The 25,460-nt window shown below is 31.5% G+C and overlaps 1 protein-coding gene across 4 annotated transcripts in view; it reads left to right on the plus strand.

Annotated features, from left to right (window-relative positions):
- Positions 1–3,797: 3,797 nt before the first annotated feature.
- LOC111700587 (uncharacterized) overlaps positions 3,798–25,460 on the plus strand; it is a 32,751-nt gene continuing 11,088 nt past the window's right edge. For 2 of the 4 annotated variants that reach the window (XR_002765011.1, XM_023471552.1), the window contains exons 1-9: positions 3,798–3,887; positions 12,793–12,898; positions 13,092–13,347; positions 13,843–13,876; positions 15,557–15,637; positions 17,601–17,685; positions 20,790–20,810; positions 24,267–24,312; positions 24,948–25,011. Coding sequence is in view for 3 of the 4 variants with exons in the window: in XM_023471552.1 (XP_023327320.1) it covers positions 12,793–12,898; positions 13,092–13,347; positions 13,843–13,876; positions 15,557–15,637; positions 17,601–17,685; positions 20,790–20,810; positions 24,267–24,312; positions 24,948–25,011 (693 nt within the window). In the remaining variant the exon portion in view is untranslated. The remainder of the gene's footprint in view (positions 3,888–12,792; positions 12,899–13,091; positions 13,348–13,842; positions 13,877–15,556; positions 15,638–17,600; positions 17,686–20,789; positions 20,811–24,266; positions 24,313–24,947; positions 25,012–25,460) is intronic. The other 2 variants (XM_023471553.1, XM_023471554.1) reach the window with 2 other exon arrangements.

Here is a 25,460-nt window from a genome sequence, read left to right on the forward strand (position 1 = left end):
TCTATTTAGAAGTATTTAACTCGATCCTCTCCAACCACATAAATTTCTTTAGAAGGGTTATGTTTATTTGACAAATTTTGCCTCATATTGTCGTATGTGTATTGTACAGTTTTCTCCTGCAGGATAAAAGTCAGCCCGGCACTTGAAATGAGTTTCAAGTGCAACGATTGTACTTCAGCTATTTCTCTTTAAATTTTTTTAAAACATTAATTTCAATGGGCATTTGTAATTTAGATTTATTATAATATAATATTAGATTTTTTATAATATTATACTTCTTTGTTTGGTATTATTTTTCATCGGGTTGTTTTTTTAATATTAATCTTCATTGGGTTTGTGAATTCTCAACCTTCGTTGGTATCAAAATTAGAATAGTTCCCTTCCTTTTTTATAAAGTATTAATCTCCATTTGGTTTAAATCATAATCTTTAAAGCTACTGATCTCCAATTCTTTCTGTTGTGTTTAGAATTAAATCCTATTTGGTTTAAAGATATTAACCATTCTTTGATTTTTTAATATTAATCTCAGTTGGATTAAAGTTATGAACCATTCTTTGATATTTTAATATTAATCTCAGTTGGATTAAAGTTATGGACCATTCTTTGTTTTTTATATTAATCTCAGTTGTATTTAAGCTATTAATCATTCTATGGTTTTTAATATTAATCTCAATTGGTTTAAAGATATTGATCATTCTTTGATATTTTAATATTAATCTCAGTTGGATTAAAGCTATTAATCATTCTATGGTTTTTAATATTAATCTCAGTTGGATTAAAGCTATTAATCATTCTATGGTTTTTAATACTAATCTCTGTTGATTTAAAGATATTATCCATTCTTTGGTTTTTTAATACTAATCTCTGTTGGTTTAAAGATACTATCCATTCTCTGGTTTTTTAATATTTATCTCAAAGGAATTGAGTCTTTGCCACAATTTAAGATTATTTAATCCTTATACCTCTGACCTTAAATATTTAAACTATGAATATCTTAGATCAATTTATCAACAATTTGAAAAATCAAAGGTTTTACAACCTCAGGTTACGAAGATATAAGAATTAGCACATTTGAGTTTTTACAAAGACTTAATTCTTAGGTTTTCTCCATCGGTTTTTAGAATTTTTATCTCTATTAGGTTTAAAGATTATGATAATGAATTTTTATTTAGTTTAAACTATTAATATCTATTGGTTCTCAGCCTCTTTTATGAGGAAACATTTCCCCCTCCACGCCATATTGCTAAAAATACCCATTTTTTTCTTTTTTGTTAAAGCACATTGCAATATTGATGCTTAGTCTATAATTTGGTTGAATATTGAGCATACCGTACCAAGTTACCAACAAATTGTATAGTTGTATAGTTGCATCCAATAAACTTCATAATGGTTGAATCGATCAGTGGCAACTAACACGACCCCATGAAATGTTTATGTATGGTCAAATGTTATCTCAATGTAATAAATGTTTACACAAAAATCTGAAAATTTAGGTTAACAATTACGATGCAAAAAATGCCTCTTGAAAAGCAACATTTAAAGATTGTTGCTTGAAGAGGAGTATAGAAGAGAGAACACAATTTTGTTTTGCAAATATTTAGATGTAACTTTCAATTGTTGTCAAATTTTTTATATATTATTTGATATAAATTCACAAAAAGTTTGAATTGATTTCAGTCACTTGAGTTATTTTTTAAAAATTTCATTAAAATTAAAACTTTTCATTTAAGAAAAGAAACCTAAAGAAAGAAGCTTATAAAATTTTAAGTCTTTAAATGCACTCTTGCAATTAGGATATTTAAACCTGAAAAACTGCATTAATTGGAATATAATAGAAAAAATTATTTATTTGAAACAATATTGGAATTTTAAATTCTTGCTGGAGTATAGGTCACAATTTGTTGTCAAAGTTTGTTGTATCAATGTCAATAGTTAAAAGTGTCTGATGCATTATATCAAATTTTTAATAACATTTTCTTTTTCGATTGTTTTTATTTTCAATTCTTCACCGAGTGCAGGATTTCTGAAGGACAAACTTGAGACTTTTAATCCTCTTGTCGACAACCTGGCAAATATAAAAACTAGTCACTTTATAATTAAAACAAACTAGGCTTCCGGGGCGCTTCGCAACACTTTTTTACTATTAATTTTTAGCCAAATACAATCACAAAACAAAATATTGCAGTTATTTCTATTTTTTTCGTAAATTTACGGAAATAATCGAGTCTTTGTCACAAACTCAAAATGTCTAATCTCTACAACATTGAGGCCTGAGTCTAAAACTAAAGAACGAAAAGTTTTGACTTAAATTTTAAGTTCATGGTTAAATGCCACTTCTGACTAAATTTAAACCTGAACTTTAACCATGAAGTTAAATATTTAACCCTGTGGTTAAATATTTAGCTCGCCGAAATCGACGAGTTAAAATTTAAACACAGGGTTAAAATCTTGAAATCCCGCAATCCCTATTTGCCTATCATCATTCATGCAGCGGTAAGCGGCATTCAATTAATTATGATATATTTAAAAGTAAAAACCTTGATTTAATAAATTTCACGTTCTAGATTAATTAAAGTTTGCACGTAAACCCAAAATATGATTGTAACTGGAAATATGTTTTGTTTTCCGTGACGTAAATAATTTAAAATTTAAAAAACAGCTGATTACCAATAGTTACGTAATAATTCTTTTCTCTGATCGGTTTAGATTTTCCCGGGAAATTCAAATTTAAAATTGAAAAAGTTTAATATTTAAGTAGCTACTCATTATTTTACAGAACTTTTAACCTCTTACTTAAAATTCGCGCATTCTTTAGTTTTAGACTCAGATGATGTAAATTTAGATTATTTGATTCATCAGAATTCATAGTTCAAAAATGGATTTTAAAATCAGAGCTTGTAGCAAAGACTCAATTCCGTTAAGACTTTTGAACTGGCTGGTCATCAATCTTCACTATGGTCGTGTGAGTTCTGAGTTTGATCAGTTCAGCCGGATTCAAAGGAACTGATTACACGCCACAAACTCTAATTTTATTTTTGGAACCTGTTGAGTGAAAGTTTGATAATTTGAGCTAGTAAAATTTAACGTTCTTAATATAAAAAATATAGAATAAAACGGTTGCAAAGATATATGGATCAGATGAGTAAAATCAAAATCACATTTATTTTTCCTGGTTTTGTTTTTATGATTCCAAACTAAAGAGAATTCCAGGATAGTGTTGCAGAAAAAGATGATGTTTGGAGTTCTGATTTGAAACTTTTCAAACATCTTGGCAAACTTATTTTAAACTTTTGTTGAGAGCTCAAACCTAATTAGAAAATAAGGATCAAAACACTTTTAATCATAGAAAGTAAAATGTTTACTACAATAAATCACAAGACATACTGGGAATCCATTGAAATTTTTTTTTGTCATATTGAGGATTTCTTTATACATTATTAAAATAAATAAGTTTAGTCTTTGCCACAAACTCTGATTTTCTAATCTCTATATCTTTGCATCCCAATTCCCAATATGGTAGACTATGAAATCTGTTAGATCAAACTATCGAAGGTTTACACCGTATGGTTGTCTAAAGATATTGGGATTGTATTTGAGTTTATGGCAAAGACTCAATTCCTTTATCTTCTAAATTTGTTAACTTCACCATAAATATCTTTATATTTCTATCCTGGTTTCAAAATTAAAGTTCTCAGATTAATTTTGATCTTTTTATATTCAACTTTTGAAAAGCTGAGTTGAGGGAAAACTTGAAAACTAGTTTCATGGAACCCTGAATAATGTATTTCATTCATTTCAGAAAAAACGTTTAGAAGATTCTGAGACCAGCAAAACCAAACCAGACCAAATTTAGAGATAATACAAACTCGTTATTTCAAGACAAAAAGGTAAAAAGAAGATTTTTTTAAAATTCTAAAAAATGCTGTCGATAAAAAATTTTGTGTTTGATAAAACATATCTATAAAATAAAACTGTTCACATATATATATGAATATGTGTTAGCTAGAGCTAGCTAAACGGTAACCCAAAGTTGTGTTTGTTAAAGTATATCTATATAATAAAACTGTTCACATATATACATGAATATGTGTTAGCTAGAGCTAGCTAAACGGTAACCCAAAGTTGTGTTTGTTAAAGTATATCTATATAATAAAACTGTTCACATATATATATGAATATGTGTTAGCTAGAGCTAGTTAAACGGTAACCCAAAGGAACTCTTGGGGAAAAATAGGCTAAAAAAATTAAAAATTAAAAATGGAATTTTTTACAAAATTCAACGGGCAACGCCGGGCACTTAAGCTTCTATCAAATATTTGTATGATTCATTCTCAGGTTATAGAATTACAAGTTCGTTCAATATTTCAGTTTGATTCAATCTAAATTCTCAAAATGAATGAAATATAATCACAGTAAATTTTACTTAAGATTGAGATCTTATATGTTTTAAACCATTAAACATCTTTTTAAAGAGCTATTGAGAAGCACAAAACGTTTTGAATTTCTTAAACATACAGGAAGGAGTGGAGGAGCAGGGACAGGTTGAGGAAAGAGGGGGAAGGGTAGAGGAACGGAAATGGGAAGATATAGGAGGGTGAAGGAAATTGGAAAATAGAAAATTAGAGTGACAGGGAAAGGAAGAGGTAGGAGGAGGATAGGTAGAAGAAGAAAAGGGAAGGAAGAAAAGGGAAGGAAAAACGGGCAGGGATTAGGTGGGGCGGTGTAAGCACAAAGAGAGGAGAAGGACATACAGAAGGATGCATATAGGATGGGGCAAGAAAGGGAGAAGTAGAGGTGAATGGAGTAGGGGTTGGGATGTAAGAAGGGGGTGAGATGTAAGAAGAGGGTGAGATTGAGGAAGGAGGAGGAATGGAGGAAGGAGGAGGAATGGAGGAAGGAGGAGGGATGAAGGAAGGAGGGAGTATAGAACTGGGATTTACCACACTCATTCGTGAACTGTTTTCAAACTACTAATAAAAAATAGAACCGCGTAGTGCTTTATTTTTGTTTTGGTCTTATTATGAACGTGTTTGATAATATAAATAAAGACTGCGTAGACACTTTTAAAACTGTCTGTGAGAACGTGCAGTACGGAATCGGTACACTCTTCTTGCCTCGACTGAATAAGTATGCTTCTCTCATACTCGTGCATAAAATTCAAACAAGAGGAGCTACGAGGTCACAACGCCGTAGTTGTCATGTCGCAAAAGATTACTTTTCCATCTGTCTGATTTGCAGTAAAGAGGAAAAGTTAGCAATTTTGTACTAACTGTGATTTTTGTAAAAATGTTTTTTAATCAAAAAGTTGTATTTGATAAACCATATATCCAATATTTTTAGAAAATATATTCTCAGATAGAATTACAAGTTCGTGTTATATTCTTATTTGATTTCAATCAAAGTTTCGTGCAAAAGGAAAAGTTAGCCAATTTAAAAGGTTGCCACAGAAAAAAATTGAAATTGAATTTTTTTATCTCTTTTAAATCTTGGCCATTTCAAAAATCAACACATACATTTTTTTCTTAATATCAATCGTCAAAATATAAATTTACAATTGTCCATCTCTTTTTTTGGATTGAATATCAGGGGCAGCCGTAGTAAATTTGGATTTCTGAGCCGGGTCAACCTTTCCGGTCCCTGTTTGTACTGTACCTAGCCCTATGAACAGGACAAGCCGGTGCTACAAGACTTTATGCTCCATATAGGTTGAGTGGAGTGAATAAATTTGTATAGCAAAAGTTAAGTTATTTAGCTAAACCTGGACTGGAATCCCTGGAACACCCCTGGAACCAAAGAACAGTCGTGTTGTTTTACAATCTTTATTTTTCCTAAACATTTCGGCAGTTTGACAAAATCTAAATTTTAAGTTGAGCTAAAAATTCTAAAAAAACGGAAATTTGCCTCTGCATGGTTTTTCTTCTCTTGCCCAAACACATAAATACTGTCTCTAGAAGTATGATCACGTGATGAACATATTTTAAACACTTGATTAAAGTAGGTTGTGTGTATTTTCAAATGTATAAATGTATAAAATATCGTATTTTATTTTTTATACTTTTCCATGTTTTATGTTTTTGCAACCGATTACCCAATGCTTTAAATTCAATTAGGTTAGCCTCCTCTTTTAACTACAGTACCCACGGCCTGGGTACTAAGTCAAGAAATTGGAAAAACAAAGAGCTAAAATATCTAAAACTAATCCGGTTTTATATCCACTCCACTCAGCAATCGGAGCCCATTCTGAAAGGGCCCTGCTCCACTCCACAGCTGACAAAAAGGGACAACTCCACATTCTGCATGCAGTGGTGCACACTAAATGCGGTACTACCTGAGGAATTCCACTGGACTGGGAAACAGTATAAAATGTAGACAAATGGAGTGTTTTTTAATAAAACATTCCTACTACTCCACTCCTACAAGCCCTTATCCTTATCTCCACTCTCCTCTACCTACCATCTAACCTTCTCACAACCAGTAAAAAGAGACTTGAGGACATTTCTCTGTTGGATCCTACAACAAAATTACCTCTGACCGGGTCACTTGATTATCCTTTAATGGAATGGCAACCCTCCTTTTATAGGAAAGCAAAAATGTGCGGCACAAAGCAGGGAATCTATTGCTCCCTCGCAGCAAATAAAAACTGACTTTAATTTCTAGAAGTGGTGACTTAGAAAATGCAATTACAATTAAGTAAAACAAACTAAAAACAGAGATGTGGACATCTTTACAATGAAAGAGTGATCGTGCACTGTCTTATAATGGCGGAAAGACAGCTACTCGTAAACATTCTCTCAAAAGCAGCGCCATATATGGACGGGAAAAGGGAAGAAAAAGAGAAACTGCGGACATACAGACGGAGAAAAAGAGAAACTGCGGACATACAGACGGAGAAAAAGAGAACCTGCGGACATACAGACGGAGAAAAGAGAACCTGCGGACATACAGACGGAGAAAAAGAGAACCTGCGGACATACAGACGGAGAAAAGAGAACCTGCGGACATACAGACGGAGAAAAGAGAACCTGCGGACATACAGACGGAGAAAGGAGAAAAAAGATGAACATTTGAAATTATTAACTGCGCCTCGAACCATTTTATTTTAAAAAATTATAAAACACTTGTAAAGAAATGTAATTAAAAGAAAAAGAATGGAAATCTAAAAAAAATAATTAGATTAGTTTTTAATATTTTTGCAGATTTTGTTCTGCAGCATCATGAAATAATATTGTAGAACGACTGGACACAAAACGAATTTATTACCTTCTAATGTGTTCCATCTGAAATTATTTATTTTGAGACCTTTTTATCGGCTTATCTTTAAATTTTTTTAAACGATGATTTTTATCTTACATATGAATACTATCCCCCCCCCCCCCCATGATTTTCGGTCAACTATTTAACCATTCAGTAGTTTTAACCTTTTACATGCGTTCTTTCTACAAGTTCTGGTGGTAAAGTGATATTTCTTATATTGAAAACTATAGAATGGGATATCCTAAATCCCGATCGGTTAATTAATCGGGAGATTAATAACAAGAGGAGAACACGCCTTATTAAATGTGGAGATTAAAAAAAAGAGTGGATCAAGCATTTATCCCGACATCCACCATTCAAAAGTTCCCAGCTCTGACTATATCAAAGAAAAACGTTATTAATATTTTTCATTATTATTTTTTAATCCAGGAAAACATATTTTGCGGCTGACTTGTTTTTAAGAAAAAATTCAAAAACTAAGAATTAATTATTACATATGAAATGTATTATGAAGGATTTCTTGTTTTTATCTAAAAGTACATAAAAGTATATTTTTTCAAATTAAAGGGACTGTAAATGTAATTTCAAGTGACCCTACATGGAAAGATGGCAAAGTCCGATTCACAACAGTACCTTTAAAGCTTTGTCCGATCAAGTATGAATGTTTTCGTTTCTTTATAAACTACTCATATTTTGCGTATAAGAAGCAATGTAGAAATCAGAAAAACGACAGTATTTTTCATAGTTTTAATCAGATTAAGGTTTGTATGATACCGTTGTAAATCGGGCATTGCCATCGAGTACATGGAGGGTCATGTTTAGAGTCCCTTTAAGTGAAATTATGTTAACAGTCCCTTTAAGTGAACGAGAATATAACTTTACAGTTTTCTTTATTGGAAGTATATTGTCCTTTGTTTTTTACTTTATCGACTTTGGACTTGATGTTATTTATTAACTTAATTAGTGTTAGTATTAACATACAAATGTTAATGTTAATTGATATTAACTTATAAATGTTACAGGTTAATGTTATTGTTAATGTATATGTTAACATTATATATAATTGTTTAACGATTTTTTTGGCGATGCGCGCCGTCTATACTGAAACAGACCGTTAATGGCTGTGTCGTTAACGATTCCTTTAACCTTTAACGAAAATGGTCGGAGACCTTATGCATTTAATCCCAGTTTCAGAAATGTTCACCATTCTTTCAGAGTACTAATTTTACTTTAATCTGATTTATCTATCTGAGACCAGAGTTGATATCAATTAATCAATTCCTCTATCATTAAAAGAAAAAAACTTTGTCATACAATATGTTTTTCTTAATTCAGAAAGAAATCACGTCCATTATCTTTGTAAAACTATATAAATACCGTTGTTTTGGAATATAAATATCGGATTTTAGAATATAATTTTCCCTTAGACCTTTCCGGTGCTTGTTTATAAAGTTTGGACAATTCTTTCCTAAAACAAATTTTGATTTATTTCTCGTGCTTTAAAAGTTTTGACTTTAAACCTGATTAATTGAAGACATAAAATAGTCTTAAGTTTTCAGAAAATATAATTAAATTTCAGGGTTTAGTTACATAACAGTAGCACTTGATAGACAGATAGAGAAGGTCAAATTTATGCGACAATTCTGGTAGGACTTTGTGACATTTTGTTTTAGTTTTACGCACAAGGAAGAGAAAATAAAATTTATTCGGTTTATAAATTAAAACATTTGAGATTTCAATTTTTCGTGCACTTTGTTTTAGCTTGACGTGCGGAACTGCAATAGTTAAATGTGTTTAGATTGCAATTTTGTTCTTATACACTGGGTTTCGCACACACAAAAATAATCTAAACCTGAATATCTAAAAATTAGGTCAAAATGGAACTCGGTGCAATAAAGATAATTTTATTTTAAGTAAATTGAATTATATTTTGTGAAATTATTTTCAGATTAAACTTTTTGAAATTGAAGTCAAGGAAAAGAATATTATTTTTAATACATTGCTCTTTCATCTTTATATTAAAGTTTTGATTATATGACTTTTTCAATGTTTGGTTTGGATACCATCAATTCAAATATTTGACTTAGAAAATAGATAGGTTTTGACTCTTGACGGATGAAATGGGTCCGAAAATTGTTGCTTACTGATTATATTAAACATAAAGAGTTGAATAACCTACAGTGAGAACCAGAAAACTATGGAGTAGAAGGACGATGTTGACTCAAAATAATTAGTGTATTTAATACTGCTACAAAGCAAATAGTTTTACTTTATAGTTATGTATTATAAGTAAGCATCGATACCTAAATACCTAATTACCAAAATACCTAAATACACAAACACAACCAAATTTTGTACGCTCAGCAGTTAGGAACCCTAGCTACAAATCCTTAAATTTCCGTACAAGGGAGGAAGGAATGGGAGGTGGGGGAGGGGNTATAACTAATATAAGAATATAAACTATCAACTATAACTAATATAAGAATATAAACTATCAACTATAACTAATATAAGAATATAAACTATCAACTATAACTAATATAAGAATATAAACTATCAACTATAACTAATATAAGAATATAAACTATCAACTATAACTAATATAAGAATATAAACTATCAACTATAACTAATATAAGAATATAAACTATCAACTATAACTAATATAAGAATATAAACTATCAACTATAACTAATATAAGAATATAAACTATCAACTATAACTAATATAAGAATATAAACTATCAACTATAACTAATATAAGAATATAAACTATCAACTATAACTAATATAAGAATATAAACTATCAACTATAACTAATATAAGAATATAAACTATCAACTATAACTAATATAAGAATATAAACTATCAACTATAACTAATATAAGAATATAAACTATCAACTATAACTAATATAAGAATATAAACTATCAACTATAACTAATATAAGAATATAAACTATCAACTATAACTAATATAAGAATATAAACTATCAACTATAACTAATATAAGAATATAAACTATCAACTATAACTAATATAAGAATATAAACTATCAACTATAACTAATATTAGAATATAAACTATCAACTATAACTAACATAAGAATATAAAGTTAATTATCAATATTTTCAATTCCCCCTCCCCCCACCAAAAAAAAATAAAAATGGAATCTTTTATAAAACTTTGTAAGAGTGGACTATACTGGCCACTTTTAATTGTAATAGAGTAAAGGAGCACCGGCTCCAATACTTAAATCAACAGTTGGTAACCTTTCAGCTGAGAAACCAATTTACACTAATTCAAACCCCTAGATCTGAGGCAAAATCCTAAATTAATTCCTTCATCATTGTATTTAATGCAATTTAGGCTGTCATTTAAGGGTCTTTCTGTCTGTCTGAAATGTGGAAGATAATTTCGTTTTTCTAGTTTGAAAAGTGTTTTAATCTTGAAGTTACTTGTTCATAGAAGTTCCCGGCTTTTGTTTTTTTAGTTTGAAAATTGTTTTACACTGATAGTTACTCTTTTGATTTCCTTTTATTTAGTGCATCTTTGACTGATTGGTGATTAAGGTCTGTAAACGCAATTTAAATTGCCCTTTCATTTCTAGCGTATGACATGTCTGATTCACAAGAATTCTCTTATAAGCTTTTCCTGATCAAGTAATGAGTTAGATATCCATGATATGATCCTACACATTTCAGTCGGACAGAGAGCCCCTGTAATCAAAACCTAAATTGCATTAAATACAATAATGAAGGGATAAACTGAGGATTTAGTTAGGGGTTTAATGGTGTTAAATGGTTTAAATATTACCAACAAGTTTCCAGCGGCAAGCTTACCGCTTACGGATCGTGTACAACTTACTTATGAACTTCGCATATTAAATAAAAGCTTTTAACTTTAAACAAAATTAAATGTATTCTAAAATTACAATTATATATTTGAGATTTAAACTATGAATTCATTTTTCGTCTTAGCAAATCTTTAAAGGAAATTTTAAATTCTGAATTCTGTAAATTTACATTTTCCTGTTTATTTGTATTTAATTCTATTCTTTAAATTTGCGCACAAATATTAGGAAATGTATAATGCATCTATTGTAATTTTATACTTTTAGTGTTTCCTGCTATTTTCCGGAACTATTTTGGTTCGGTAAATATTTACGGAACATTTCCTGAAACTTTAAAGAATGGTCCTAAATTTAAATTGGGCCATGTCCAATTACCAACGATAGATTTAAAATATCTGAATCTGATCAAAAATGTGAAAGATATCTTCGTTTTCACGGTTTGTAATAAAAATCATCAACAAATAAAACATGAATATCTCATTCGGCATAGGGGCTACACAGAACCTATGCCGAACAAGTTTAAGGAATAAACTTATTCTAAATCAAAATTGTATCGTTCACTTTTTTAGCATGTCGCTGACTTTTGTGTGGCTTTTAATAGGAAAGAGTGGTTTCTAGTTTGGTTGAAAAAAAGGAATTGTGTCTTTTCAACATGGTGATAAAAACTTTTGATTTTTTTTTAAATTAGATTATTTGATCTAACAGAATTAACAACTTGAAATATCTAAGGTCTACGACATTTTGTTGAAATGATATAGGGATAGGAAAATCACAGTATGTTGCAATTACTCACTTCCATTCAGTCCTTAATTTCTAAAAGATTTTAACAGATTCAGGGAAGGTTCCATTTTTGTCACGGAATTTCGGAATTTATCCGGAAACAATTTGAAACCCCTTAATTCTTAAAAATATTGATGTCCAAAGGAATTGAGTCTTAGTTGAGTATTAGTTGATATTACAGAAGTTTACACCTTGAAATATCTAAGGGTCGTCTATGACATTGAGTTGCAAAAATATAGGGATTAGAAAATCAGATTTTGTGGCAAAGGCTCAATTTCTTTCTAAAATTTTTAACAGATTCAAAGAAGGTTCCATTTTTGTTACGGAGTTTATCTGGAAAAAGGAATTGAGTCTTTGCCACAAACTCCACTATTCAAACCCCAATATCTTTAGAACCCGATGTTGTAAACCTTTGCTATTTCAAACTCAGACTATTTGATCTCACAGATTTAATAGTTTGAAATATCTAAAGTTTACAACATTTGGTTCCAAAGATATAGTTATAAGAAAATCAGAGTTTGTGGCAAAGACTCAATTCCTTTGAAACCCAAAAGTTCTAAAAAATATATATTTCCAAAGCATTTTAGTTTTTTCCACAAACTTTGATTTTCTAAGCCCAATGTTGTAGACCTTAGATATTTAAAATTATGAATTCAGTGTTAGAATTTAATGATTTAAGCCGCGACTTAAATCTGCCAAAAACCGGTTTCAATTGAGCATCGGCTTAAATCTAGAAAAATTTAATACAAATTTAAGTGGAACCAATCATATTATATGATCTTTAGATTCGAACTCTGTTAGATCAAATAATCTAAGTTTGAAATATTAAAGGTTTACACAGGTTGCACAGATATTAGGATTTTAAAATTTGAGTTTTTGGGCAAAGAATCGATACATTTATATTGTAGATGATGGCTGCTGGTGAGGGATCCTTTCAAATCATTGAAATGGGGTTGGAGAAGGAAATGATTGAACTCGATATCTCCTCCGAGATCAGAGATTCAGCAGATTCAGGAAAGGAATTGACTATTTGCAACAAACTCTGATTTTCTAATCCCAATATCTTTGGATTCCAACGTCGTAAACCTTTGAAATTTCAAACTATATCTTTTGTTAGATAAAAAAATATCAAAGGTTTACGACATTGGGTTCCAAAGATATTGGGGTTAGAAAATCAGAGTTTGTGGCAAAGAGTCAATTCCTTTAGGAGATTCAGGGAAATCCGAAAAATCAGTAGAACCAGGAGAAAAGGAGTGTCTGAAAGAAAATGGAGAAGGAGAGAGAGAGGAGGTACAGGCACATAAGAGACACTTACACAAGCCGGTAGAACAGGAGAAGGATGAGGAGAAGGGGGTGGAGGAGAAGGATGAGGAGAAGGGGGTGGAGGAGAAGGAGGAATGGTGGGAAGAGGAGGAGTATGATGAGGATTTGGATTATTATGAGACTGAGGATAATAATGACAGGAAAATTTTTCACAAATTACATAAAAAGAGTTTTAACAATATTCTTTTTATTTTAAATGGGAAGGTTCTCATGTCACAAAGAATTGAGTCAAAATATGTATAACCAACTTTTCAGACTCGTCTGACTTTAAATAGTTACTAGGCCTGTAGGCCTCGATAAACAAAATGTCAAAGCTGAACCAAACATGTTTTAGAAACCTTTTATAAACTCAGTTCGAAAAGTTTTGTAGTCTTCAGATAAAAGATTTTAAAAAATCAAGTCAAGAAGTTGTAAGATATCATGAATATAATATATTAAAAGCACAAAAAATATGAGTAATTCTGGGTAAATCTACCACGCAGTAAAGAAAAGTTTTAAATATTTAATTTCACTTTATTATTAACAATGTTTTCTCTAAAGTTTTTCCTACCCTCTGTGACGTATTTAAATCTTATTTGTATAAAAAATATGAATGACATGAAAAGTATAAAATTGTGAAAAATAAGTTTTTTTAGATCTGAGGATAGTCCAGCTACCGGCCCTACTCAGGTTTATCTTTAAAAATTGTACACAACCGACCTGTCTATTAATTAATTAATAGACAGGTCGGTTGTGTACATCACGATATGTTTACGTATCTAACGTTGTACACTTGTATATAGAGCGATCGTATTTCTAAAGGGGGATTTTATGGAATTGACCAATTATTAGATTTTCTTTTTTATTTAAAGAGAATTCGATGATGTTGACTGCAAACATTTGACAATTTTCAAATTTGTAGGTTTTCAATTTATTAGCAAAAAATTCTGTCAAAAAATATTGTATTGAAATAAACAAACAACTGAATTTGAATGTACTGCAGTATACAATCCTGTGTTTACAATCCATATTAAGTGTCTATCTAATTATCAATACTAATATTCAATTATCTACATTAAACCACTCCTTAGAAATACGATCGCTCTATAAACAAGTAAACAACGTTAGATACGTAAACATATCGTGATGTACACAACCGACCAATCTATTAATTAATTAATAGACAGGTCGGTTGTGTACATCTGAGCTAAGCTTCACCTCTTCGGTTTATTACTCTATGGTTCAAATGAACTGAGTTTGCCTCAAACTTCAATTTTTGCAACCAGATAGCATTAATTGATATTTCAAACTTAGACTTTTTGATCTATAAAAATTTACAGTTTGAGAAATATAAAAGGTAAACGACATCTAGGGATTAAACAATCGGAGTTTGTGGCAAAAACTCAGATACGTTGAACCACCGATTCAAAGTTAAAGATTGAGGAAGGATTTGAATTGAGAGCTTAAAAGACCGGCGGAAGGCCTTTACTTTTTTGACATTCACGGTTTTCACTTATCCCTTTGTAAACGCCTCTAAAAACAAAATTCATAAAATTAAAGGGAGTATAGGCTTACGGAAAAAACTATCGATGGTGATCGCTACTAATCTTACTTCTATATGTTGCGTCTATAAGGAGAAATTTGTTCAAAACTACTCATACCAAAAACGTAGCGTCCATACAAATTCAGAAAGTTGCAACATACGACTCGGATCGTAAAAAAATCTATTTAATTCCAAACAAATCATTCAGATATTACAACTTACAATCATCGATAATTTTTCGACGCATTCATATAAAGTTGATATTTCATAATTGCATGTTGCATCTTTCTGAATTTGTATGGACGCTACGTTCTTCGTTAATAGGCTTTTTTAACAATTTTCTCTTTATAGACGCAACAGATAAGTGAGATTAGTAGGGATCACCATCGATTATTTTCGCCGTAAGCCTTTACCCCTTTAATTTTTCGCGAACACTCCCTTTAACACTATCCTGTTTGGGCTATTTTTGTCCAATATAGATAGGAGGTGGTGTCCCCCCCCCCCAGGTGTTGAGAAAGGGGAAAAATTAGAAAAATTAGACCTTTAAGATTTATGGTTAGGGTGAAAGGGAGGCTGCAAAAATGTTTTCAAAAAGTACATTAGAAAATACTTACTTTTACTTTTAACCAATATTAACATGTGACACTTGTTGTTGTATGTTATTATTTAACCGTTCTCCACCCGACCCTTTGCATCTAAAAAAATTGATTGCAAAAGAAAAGCTATGAAATTTTAGCGTTTTTAGACCGTTTAAGTAAACACGAAAAAAAACACAGAGGAGGGTTGGGTAAATAATAAATGTTCGGATTTCTGACTGTCGTTTTCAGGTTGATATCCAGAGTTTGACGGAACCTGAAAGACTTCTGTTGGTATTCTCCTGGGAGCTCCTCCAAGATAAAGTCTCAAATGTATGAAATATTTCTTAAATCAACAGTATCCATTTCCTTCAAGAATAATTAGATTAGATCTATCTCTATACCTCTATTCTTTTACTTTCGTGTAATCTATCCTTTGAAGAGTTTAGACTAGAGTGTAATCAATCCTTTTAATGGATTAGACTAGAGTGCAATTAATCCTTTTAATGGATAAGACTAGAGTGCAATCTATCCTTTGAAGAGTTTAGACTAGAGTGTAATTTATCCTTTGAAGAGTTTAGACAAGAGTGCAATCAATCCTTTAAATGGATTAGATTAGAGTGCAATCAATCCTTTGTAGAGTTTAGACTAGAGTGCAATCAATCCTTTTAATGGATTAGGTTAGAGTTTAATCAATCCTTTTAATGGATAAGACTAGAGTGCAACCAATCCTTTGAAGAGTTTAGACTAGAGTGTAATTTATCCTTTGAAGAGTTTAGACAAGAGTGCAATCAATTCTTTTAATGGATGAGACTAGAGTGCAATCTATTCTTTGAAGAGTTTAAACTAGAGTGTAATCAATCCTTTTAATGGATTAGGTTAGAGTGCAATCAATCCTTTTAATGGATTAGATTAGAGTGCAATCAATCCTTTGCAGAGTTTAGACTAGAGTGCAATCAATCCTTTGCAGAGTTTAGACTAGAGTGTAATCAATCCTTTTAATGGATTAGGTTAGAGTGCAATCAATCCTTTTAATGGATTAGATTAGAGTGCAATCAATATTTCGCAGAGTTTAGACTAGAGTGCAATCCTTGAAATAGATAAAAATCCTTTGAATGAATTAGATGTGTAATCAATTCTGTTGTAGATCCAAATAAATCCCCTGAGGATAAAAGTTTGTGTTGTATCTCCGGATAAGCTTAAGATTCCTAGATCTTAACGTTGATGGCTCAACCACAAAGTTTATGTTAAATGAAATGCTAACTTTGGCAGATAAAAACTTAAGAATTCACGGATTTAAGACTAAGACCATGATATTTAAAGTTTTTCTACTAGTTGACCAGCTGCTTTCCTAGGCTTTGCTAGATAGAATTGTGTAAATAAAATTATCAACAAAGTATTTATCTATGAGTCTGAAACTTACAAATTGAAAAATTTACAAAAAAAATCTTGGCATCAAACCCAGTTTTGATTTTTTGGCGAACATCATGATTTGTTAATCAAATGTAATACTTCAACATCAGTAAATAAACTCTATTTCGAAACTGGAATTTCTTTTTATGTACATTTCAAAAATTCCGTCTTCGGATATTTCATAGAATTCCTTGTGAAGTTGATGGAAGGAATTTCTAAGCAATCTCATTCAATCCACCATCTATAAATAAATTTTGCTTGTCTCTTTTTAGCAAATTTTTAGAGCGCTTCGCGCCCATCTTCTATTTCAACGTTTGCGGATTTCATAATTTTCTTCGCGCATTTTTAAAATTTTACAAAAATAAAACACTTTAAACAACACAAATTTTTTTTAATTTTGATCATTGATAAACCTTCCCTGGGGTCACGTGAGGTCCCGCACAACATTTGGGTCCGATCAGTTCAGCCGTTTTGAATTTTAATGAATACAAACAAACAGACAAACACCCCGACAACAAGCTAAATTGATACATATATGTATAATGTATTGTATGTTTGAAATGTTTAGGTCGGGGTGAGTGCCTTCAATGTATTGTATGTTTGAAATTTTTAGGTCGGGGTGAGTGCCTTCAATGTATTGTATGTTTGAAATGTTTAGGTCGGGGTGAGTGCCTTCAATGTATTGTATGTTTGAAATGTTTAGGTCGGGGTGAGTGCCTTCAATGTATTGAATGTTTGAAATGTTTAGGTCGGGGCGAGTGCCTTCAATGTATTGTATGTTTGAAATGTTTAGGTCGGGGTGAGTGCCTTCAATGTATTGTATGTTTGAAATGTTTAGGTTGGGGTGAGTGCCTTCAATGTATTGTATGTTTGAAATGTTTAGGTCGGGGTGAGTGCCTTCAATGAACTGTTTCAGCTGAGTCCTCAAGCTGTACAATTCTTCCCTAAACTAAACCAAGTTGATCCAAGTAAGTTAAAGAGACTTTTAGCGTAATTTCAAGTGGTACTTCATGCAAAGATGAAAATTCCAAACTTACAACGGTATCTTTGAAGACTTAATCTTAACAAATGTGAAAGATAACGTTCATTTTCCTACTTTTTTTCTTAACAGCAAGAAACCCGCAAGTCATTTTTGCATAGAAACCACAAAAGAAAGTAAACAGTTTAAAACAAAACATGGATATCTAATTTATACTTGATCAGACAAAGCTTTTAAGGGTACCGTTGTAAATTGGGCATTACCATCTTTATATGTAGGATCAGTTGAAATTTCGCTTACAGTCCCTTTAAACATTAAATCTTTAACTAATTCCTGCTGTACATACTACATAGTGCTTTAATATGTATTAAATTATATGTTTATGTACATATCGAGATCGTTGATAAAGCATAATATTTTATGAATATGAGAGAGGGGGGAGATTGGGAATAGGGAGGGAGGGGGGGGGTCTAATAAAATGGCTAAAAGGACTGTAAACGTAATTTCAAGTGACCCTCCATATATATATAAGATCGTCATGAGGCGTGAAACATTTTGTTTTGTATAATTCTTTTTTAATGAAATGTGACGTTTAAAAACTGAAATATATATTTAGTGGAAAGTCCAAATAACAAGGGTTCTCTTAAAAGCTTGATCTGGTCAAGAATGATGGAGGTGTCCATTTTTACTATAAAAGTGACTTGCGGATTTCTGCCAACAAATACAATGGAGTTGATTGTCAGAATTCAACCAAACTATTAGACAGACAATATCACGTTATTGATAAGATAAAGGTTTAAAGGGTACCTATGTGAATCGGGTATGCCATCTTTGCATTGAGGGTCACTTGAAAATACTCTACAGTCCCTTTAAGATTAATCTGTTTGCCTGATAAATAATTATTCTCATTAAATAAATAGAACCTTTGTCACTTTGTGTTGACTGTTGTTGAATTGAAGTCGTTTGATAATATTATTTTTTGTTATAGAATGCAGAAATTTTTTTTTAATTTGACAAATTTTTGATTCAAAAAAAAGATTTAATTGGCAACACTTCAATGTGAAAAAAATGACTTGGTTCTTTAAAAACTCAATGTTGTTTTTTAAGTTTTGTTTTTGTCTAACTCTTCTAATTTAACTTGTGTAATAATGTTTTCTAAACCTTAGCTATTGAATTAAATTAAAAATGCAACAAAAATTTCACAAAAAGCCCAGAACCCCCTGTAGGAGTTAGGACCAATAAACAAGAGTGGAAGAAGTGACACGGGAATCATTTAGTCTACTGTGCCGTATGTGTACTGTACACAGTTTGCTCTATCTGCTTAAAAGTCTGGCGGGTACTTCAAATGAACCGGAGTAGGCTACAAATCTATAGGATCTTGCTTACAATTCTTTGTTAGTTTCTTTGATTTATTTCCTAGTTGTTGTGTCAAGATAATTATATTATCCGTCCAATCATTTAATTTAACATCACATTAAGGTTTTAATCACGCCAAACCATCATTTAAATTAACATCACATTAAGGTTTTAATCACGCCAAACCATCATTTAATTTAACATCACATTAAGGTTTCAATCACGCCAAACCATCATTTAATTTAACATCACATTAATGTTTTAATCACGCCAAACCATCATTTAATTTAACATCACATTAAGTTTTAATCACGCCAAACCATCATTTAATTTAACATCACATTAAGGTTTCAATCACGCCAAACCATCATTTAATTTAACATCACATTAATGTTTTAATCACGCCAAACCATCATTTAATTTAACATCACATTAAGGTTTTAATCACGCCAAACTAGAATAAATTAGATTGAAATATAATATGTTTTCAATTTTAACTCCTCTTGCTTAGGAGGTCGCAACATTCGTAACATTTGTTTCAAATTATAATTTTTTATCTTAAATATCTTTGAAAGTAATTGTCGTTCAAAATATTGATTCTGTTAGATATAGTAGTCTCAGCTTAGAATTTTAAAGGTGTGCACCATCAGGTTGCAAAGATATAGGGATTATATAATCAGAGATTGTGGCAAGTGTTCCGTTTTTTTTCTGAAGGAATTGAGTTTTTGCCACAACCTCAAATTTTCTAATTTCTATATTTCTGCAACCAGTGGGTATAAACCTTTGATATTTCAAACTTAGATTATTTGATCTAACAGAATTAATAGTTTGAAATATCTAAGGTCTACGACATTGAGTTCCCAAGATATAGGGATAAGAATATTTGAGTTTGTGGCAAAAACTCAGTTCCTTAGTCTTGAATTTTTATCCAATAGTAGTGAAAACTTACATGAAAAAGAATAATGGAGTACTGTAATAATAGATTTGTATTCTTGGATTTTCTGAGAAGGCGAGAAGAGATGTGAATATTTATAATCCAATTATCCCTCTAATTATCCTTCTACATAAGATTACTGCAGAATACTCCCCAGAGAATACACTAGGTTTAGTTAAGGGATTAATATAGAGGAAGAAAAAAGTAGGATTCTGATCTTAAATCTACATAATAATACTTGTGTATGCCCTTTTTCTTTCATATTGAAATGATATTATTCTATTGGTAGTAAGTATACTGTATAATGTATACTGTGTTGTGTAGATTTATATCAATATTCATTCTCGTTTCGGCATATTCCACCAATACAAACATAGCTGCGGTACTTTTTTACCCTAATTTACACAAATGTTAATATTCTTTTTTAAATGTACAGATCTGCAGAACGACCTCTAGGACATTAAATTTTAGAAGTATGAGGGTTGATAGGCCTAAGCCCAAAAACTTCCAGAAGAAATTCTATGTCCTAAACATTTATAACTAAAATTTTTAAGAATAACTCCAAAAAAGATTATTTCTGTCTCAAATGCTTTAGATACTAGTGCTTTCCTTACTATTTTACGTTTTTCCCCCAAATAAAACAATAATTTATTAAATTTTAAATTGATAAATAGCAATGGTTTTTAATTTTAAAACAGTCCTTGCCCCCCCCTTCCCCCCCCCTCTTCTCATTTATTGACTATCCTTCTAGAGTTGTCGAGTAGAAAAATAATTGTATTTTTATACTAACAAATTGGTTTTAGATAAATATGGAGGAAACACGGGTAAATATTATTGTTATAAATAAATATTGAATGTTGTTGAATGTTATTATTGTGTTAGATATATATATCTCCCCCCCATCCTTCCCACAAAACCTAATCTGTTAGATGGAACCTGAACATTTTGATCGGAATATCGAAATTATAAACTTTTTGTTGTAAAATATAAAGATATCTAATAAAAATGTTTATACTTAATAATGTAATTTAAAACAATGTGTTTCTGATCTCGTAACACTTTTGATAAATTCTATATTTCGAAAAAAAAATGTTAGGCTTTCTTTTGAATAATGCCCACCTTTTTATTTTTTTTAATCCTAAAAATCTTTAAATTCTAGAAAATAGAGGAATTTAGAATTTTTAAAAAGGGATTATGACACAGAAAAAACTGTTAAAACATTAATTGTTAAAAAATATTAACAATAGTAATTTTCAACAACAACAAAAAATCTTCGGCGCGTCAAAACATCAAATAGTACGAAATGTGTTAAAAGAAACTTATGGTTAATTTCCCAGAGAATGCTTTTTGGTCCAAGTCACGGCGCTCGGCCCCCTTGCTTGTCTTAGCCGCAGCGCTCGGCCCACAAATTGTCTTAACCTGACCTAACCCTAAAACGATACAAAGCTTTAATTTTGTTGAAAAATAATATTGGTCATAACTGGGCACCCGAAGGGGGGGGGGCCGGGGGTCCTAGAAAGTGTTCTCTAGGACAGACCCAACTTATGGTTTAACAAAAATAAACAGATAGCAATCATTTGTTTTGAATTTCATTGTTTATCTTATTTATAAAGATTTATGTTGTAAAATTGATCTCACCGATTTAGCCTTTCAAGATTTAAAAGATTGTTATGATATAAAATTATTTTTGAAACCATAACATTCCGTTAATGATTCCGAACAGAATATTAGGGTTTATTCTAAAAGTGATATTCATTAAATGTCGTTTTTAATGTGTAATGACAGAGAGATTATCGCACCAAAGGTTACGAACGCTTTAATCTTTTTCTGCACGAGTTTTGACCTTCCCCGACTGGCGACCCTAACCCGTCCCAACCCATCCCAACCCATCCCAACTCATCCGACCCCATCTTAAGCCCATCCCAACCCATTCCAACCCATCCCAACCCACCACAACCCATCCAAACCCGTCCCATTCCATCCCAACCCATCTCAACCCATCCCAACCCATTCCAACCCATCCCAACCCGTCCCAACCCATCCCAACCCGTCCCAGTCCATCCCAACCCATCCCAAACCATTTAAGAAATATATTAGGAACTCTCATAAATAATGTGTACTGCAGAGGGAATGTAAACTCTCTCAGTGCTGTTCAGAGCCGGAAATATAGAAGATTATCGTTAAACAAAACTTCTGAGTTTCCTTTTTGGGATCTGTACATTTGCGTAGATTTACTTCAAGAAATAGAAAATAAAAAGAGAAAATAAAACTAACCAAATGAAGAAAAAAATTCTTAAAAAAATATATCGAAATTAACTAAATATCCGTACCCCATTTATGAAACCCGGGTTTTCCGATACTGGGAATCAACACGACGTATCCCATTTGTGAAACCCGGGTTTTCCGATACTGGGTTTCAACACGATATCCTGTTTTAAGTTTTTTGGCTCGGGCAATCCCTCCCATAAACTGCAGTACACACTATTTTATGGAAGTTCCTATTATATTCCTTGCCCCGTGTTATAAGTAATACCCAGCATGAATCAAATTCAAATTATTGTGAAGTATTGTATATTGTGTTCGTACTCTGCAGTAATGTAAGTAAACCATTTATACAGGACAGTTTTTTTTGTGGTACTCACATCTTTCATATTTTTTCCCAAAAGAACAAATTAAAGGGACTGTAAAGGAAAAATGAAAGGGGCTATAGAATGAAACCAGAAACGATATAAGACACTGGTCACGTGATTTTTATCTGTATCACTTGACAACGATGCTGCACTCCCATTGGCTGAAGTTCTGGTGACGTAATATGGACTTTACGGACTATACGTAATTATATTATCAATTATATCTATTAAAAAAATACAAAATAAAAAGTAAACCTGAGATTCTTACGCTTCTGTGGGATATCGTCGTTTTCAGATTGGTTGCGTATTTGTTGAATATTATCTGTTAAATACTACAACTTTTATATAAAATTGCATATATATTAATCTTCGTATAAATTTGACACAGTTTTATATCAATTTCTCGAGACAGGAACATCAGATAGATATTTTATATGTATCGTTCAACTCCTGAGATTCTCAGGTTTCATCCCGTACCCCCATTCATTTTTCTTTTACAGTGCCTTTGCTAAATTTTCTCCCTAAAGAAGTTAAGTTTTTGCCAGACACTCAAGTTTTCTAATCCCTATAAGATAAGTTATAGTTGAAATATCAAAGGTCTTCGCCGCATCGGAATGTAAAGATACAGGGTTAAGAAAATCTCAGTTTGTGACTAAAGTGGTGTAAAGTGAGAATTGCAAGCTTTATTTGGACCAGATCACGCTGATTTAACATACCGTTCTTGTCCCAGTAAGCTCAGATTTTCGAGCCCTTTTTGACCAATAATAACTTAAGAAAAGCTTTTTTGAACCAAAATGCCAAGAAAGCTCTCTTGACCAAATAAGCTTTCTGTCATTCTATATAACTTTCTTGGGCATAATATAGCCTTCTTTGACCCATTCTTTTTGCAACAAATAAAGCTTTCTTGAACCAAATAAACTTTGAGACCAATGCAGTTTTCCTTGAGAAGATAGATCGATTTTATAGCAAATACAGCTGTCATGGTCACCCAAACAACATTCCTGGCACTAAAAATCTTTTTATGGACCAAAATGAACTTACCAATTGAATGTATGCGCCAAATAAAACCATTTTTTAGCCCAAATAAAGCTTTCTTGGGGCAAAAATGGATTTTTTTGTTCTAGTTGATCTACTAAATCCAGCATTTCTAGCTTCCATGGACCTGAACCAACTAAAGATTTCTTGGACTCAGTAAAATTGTCCTTAGGACTAAAAAACAAGTTAATTAAGCCATTCAATACAGCAGTGGTCTAGACCAGATATAGCTTTCTCTGATCATAAAAAGCTAAAAACTTCTCTGATTGAACCAAAAAAAGAAAAAAAAAGATAATGGAAGTACCCGGACCCCGTTCTTCAGCGGTCGTTTTCTCCCTTTGACAAATTATTCCCTAAATGTATGCAGCTACACCAAGTAAAAAATAGAATAAATTGATGTCGGAACAAATAAATGTTTGAAACTTTTCTCCCGGCTAAAATCTCAGGGAGTCAAAAAGCTTAATTTTTCAAATATTCTTAAAAACCTGATTTGGCGATTTCTTTTTCAACCCGTAGGAATTGCACACAAAAATTTCAGTCAAACTCAAATCCGATAAAATTTTCAAAAAAATATTTTTAAATATTTTTATTTTTACTTTTTTATTTCTTGTTTAGGAGATGAGGAGAAGTTTACGGAGATACTCCGAGATCATTCAATAAGGAAAATAATTCACACCTTAAGCACCCTCCCCCCCACACATCATCCCACCCCCGCCCCCGTCTTCTCAATTCAGATTCTTTTATGATATTATTTTCGTGCCTCTACATATATTTCAAGAATATGAGTTCTCTGTTTCAGTTCTACGAAATTAGGATTAGGATTAGGAGAGAGGAGGCTTTAAGAACTCATTGACTTAACACAATGCTCTATATTTATGTAGATTAAAGAATCTTTTCTTATTTTAGTTTTTAATTTTATAATAAAATTTACTCATATTACGCTTTAGAATTAGATGCATAATGCCCTAAAATAGAAAATAAAAATTAGGTTTAATTTTTAGTTCACGAAAATTCTAGATTTGTTCAAGAATTATAAAAAAAAACTGGCTCGTTGATTTTAAATTTGTTCAATGAATTGCATATCGTGCATTAATTGTGTAAGGCACAATGCGCATTGGCATTGCTGATAATTGCAATTTCTTAAAAATAAGAAGAATAAAAAGGTGGCACATAGTTGCAGAGGTAAAGCAAGATAAGACATAACCCCAGTTTAAATTTTGAAGCAAGATAAACACTCCCCTTACATAGAGTAATAATATCTAATATTGTTTGAGTATTGAATTGTGTGTACTGCAGAATACTGGGTATAGTCGGACTCATTATACGAGACATGTCAAAAATGAAAGGCGAGGATCCAAAGGTAAGGATGATATTTAGAAATATATAGGGGGCCCTCTGATTCACACTGGTACCTTTTAAACATGTTTCAAATAAAGAAATGTAGAAGATATAGTCGTTATTATGGCTTAAAAATTGTTTAATCCTGAAAATTGAGCAAATCACTTTTTAAGTGAAATCACGTCGGTTAAAAAATGAATTATTTGTCATGAGTTATTTAAATCATATATTAATTGCCTGAGTTGGAACTGAATTATAAAGGAAATGAGGTTTTGCCGCAAACTCTGATTTTTTTTTCAACCCAATGTCAAACTATGAATTCTGATAGATAAAATAGTCCAAGTTCGAAATATTAAAGGTTTACACCACCAGGTTGAAAAGATATGGGTAATGGAAAAGTTTGTGGCAAAAACACAATTCATTTCTATATCTCCTTCGGCGATTCAATATGTGGCATAGTGGTTCTCTAGT

Source organism: Eurytemora carolleeae, unplaced genomic scaffold, assembly GCF_000591075.1.
Source record: "Eurytemora carolleeae unplaced genomic scaffold, Eaff_2.0 scaffold303, whole genome shotgun sequence".
Classification (NCBI taxonomy): domain Eukaryota; kingdom Metazoa; phylum Arthropoda; class Copepoda; order Calanoida; family Temoridae; genus Eurytemora; species Eurytemora carolleeae.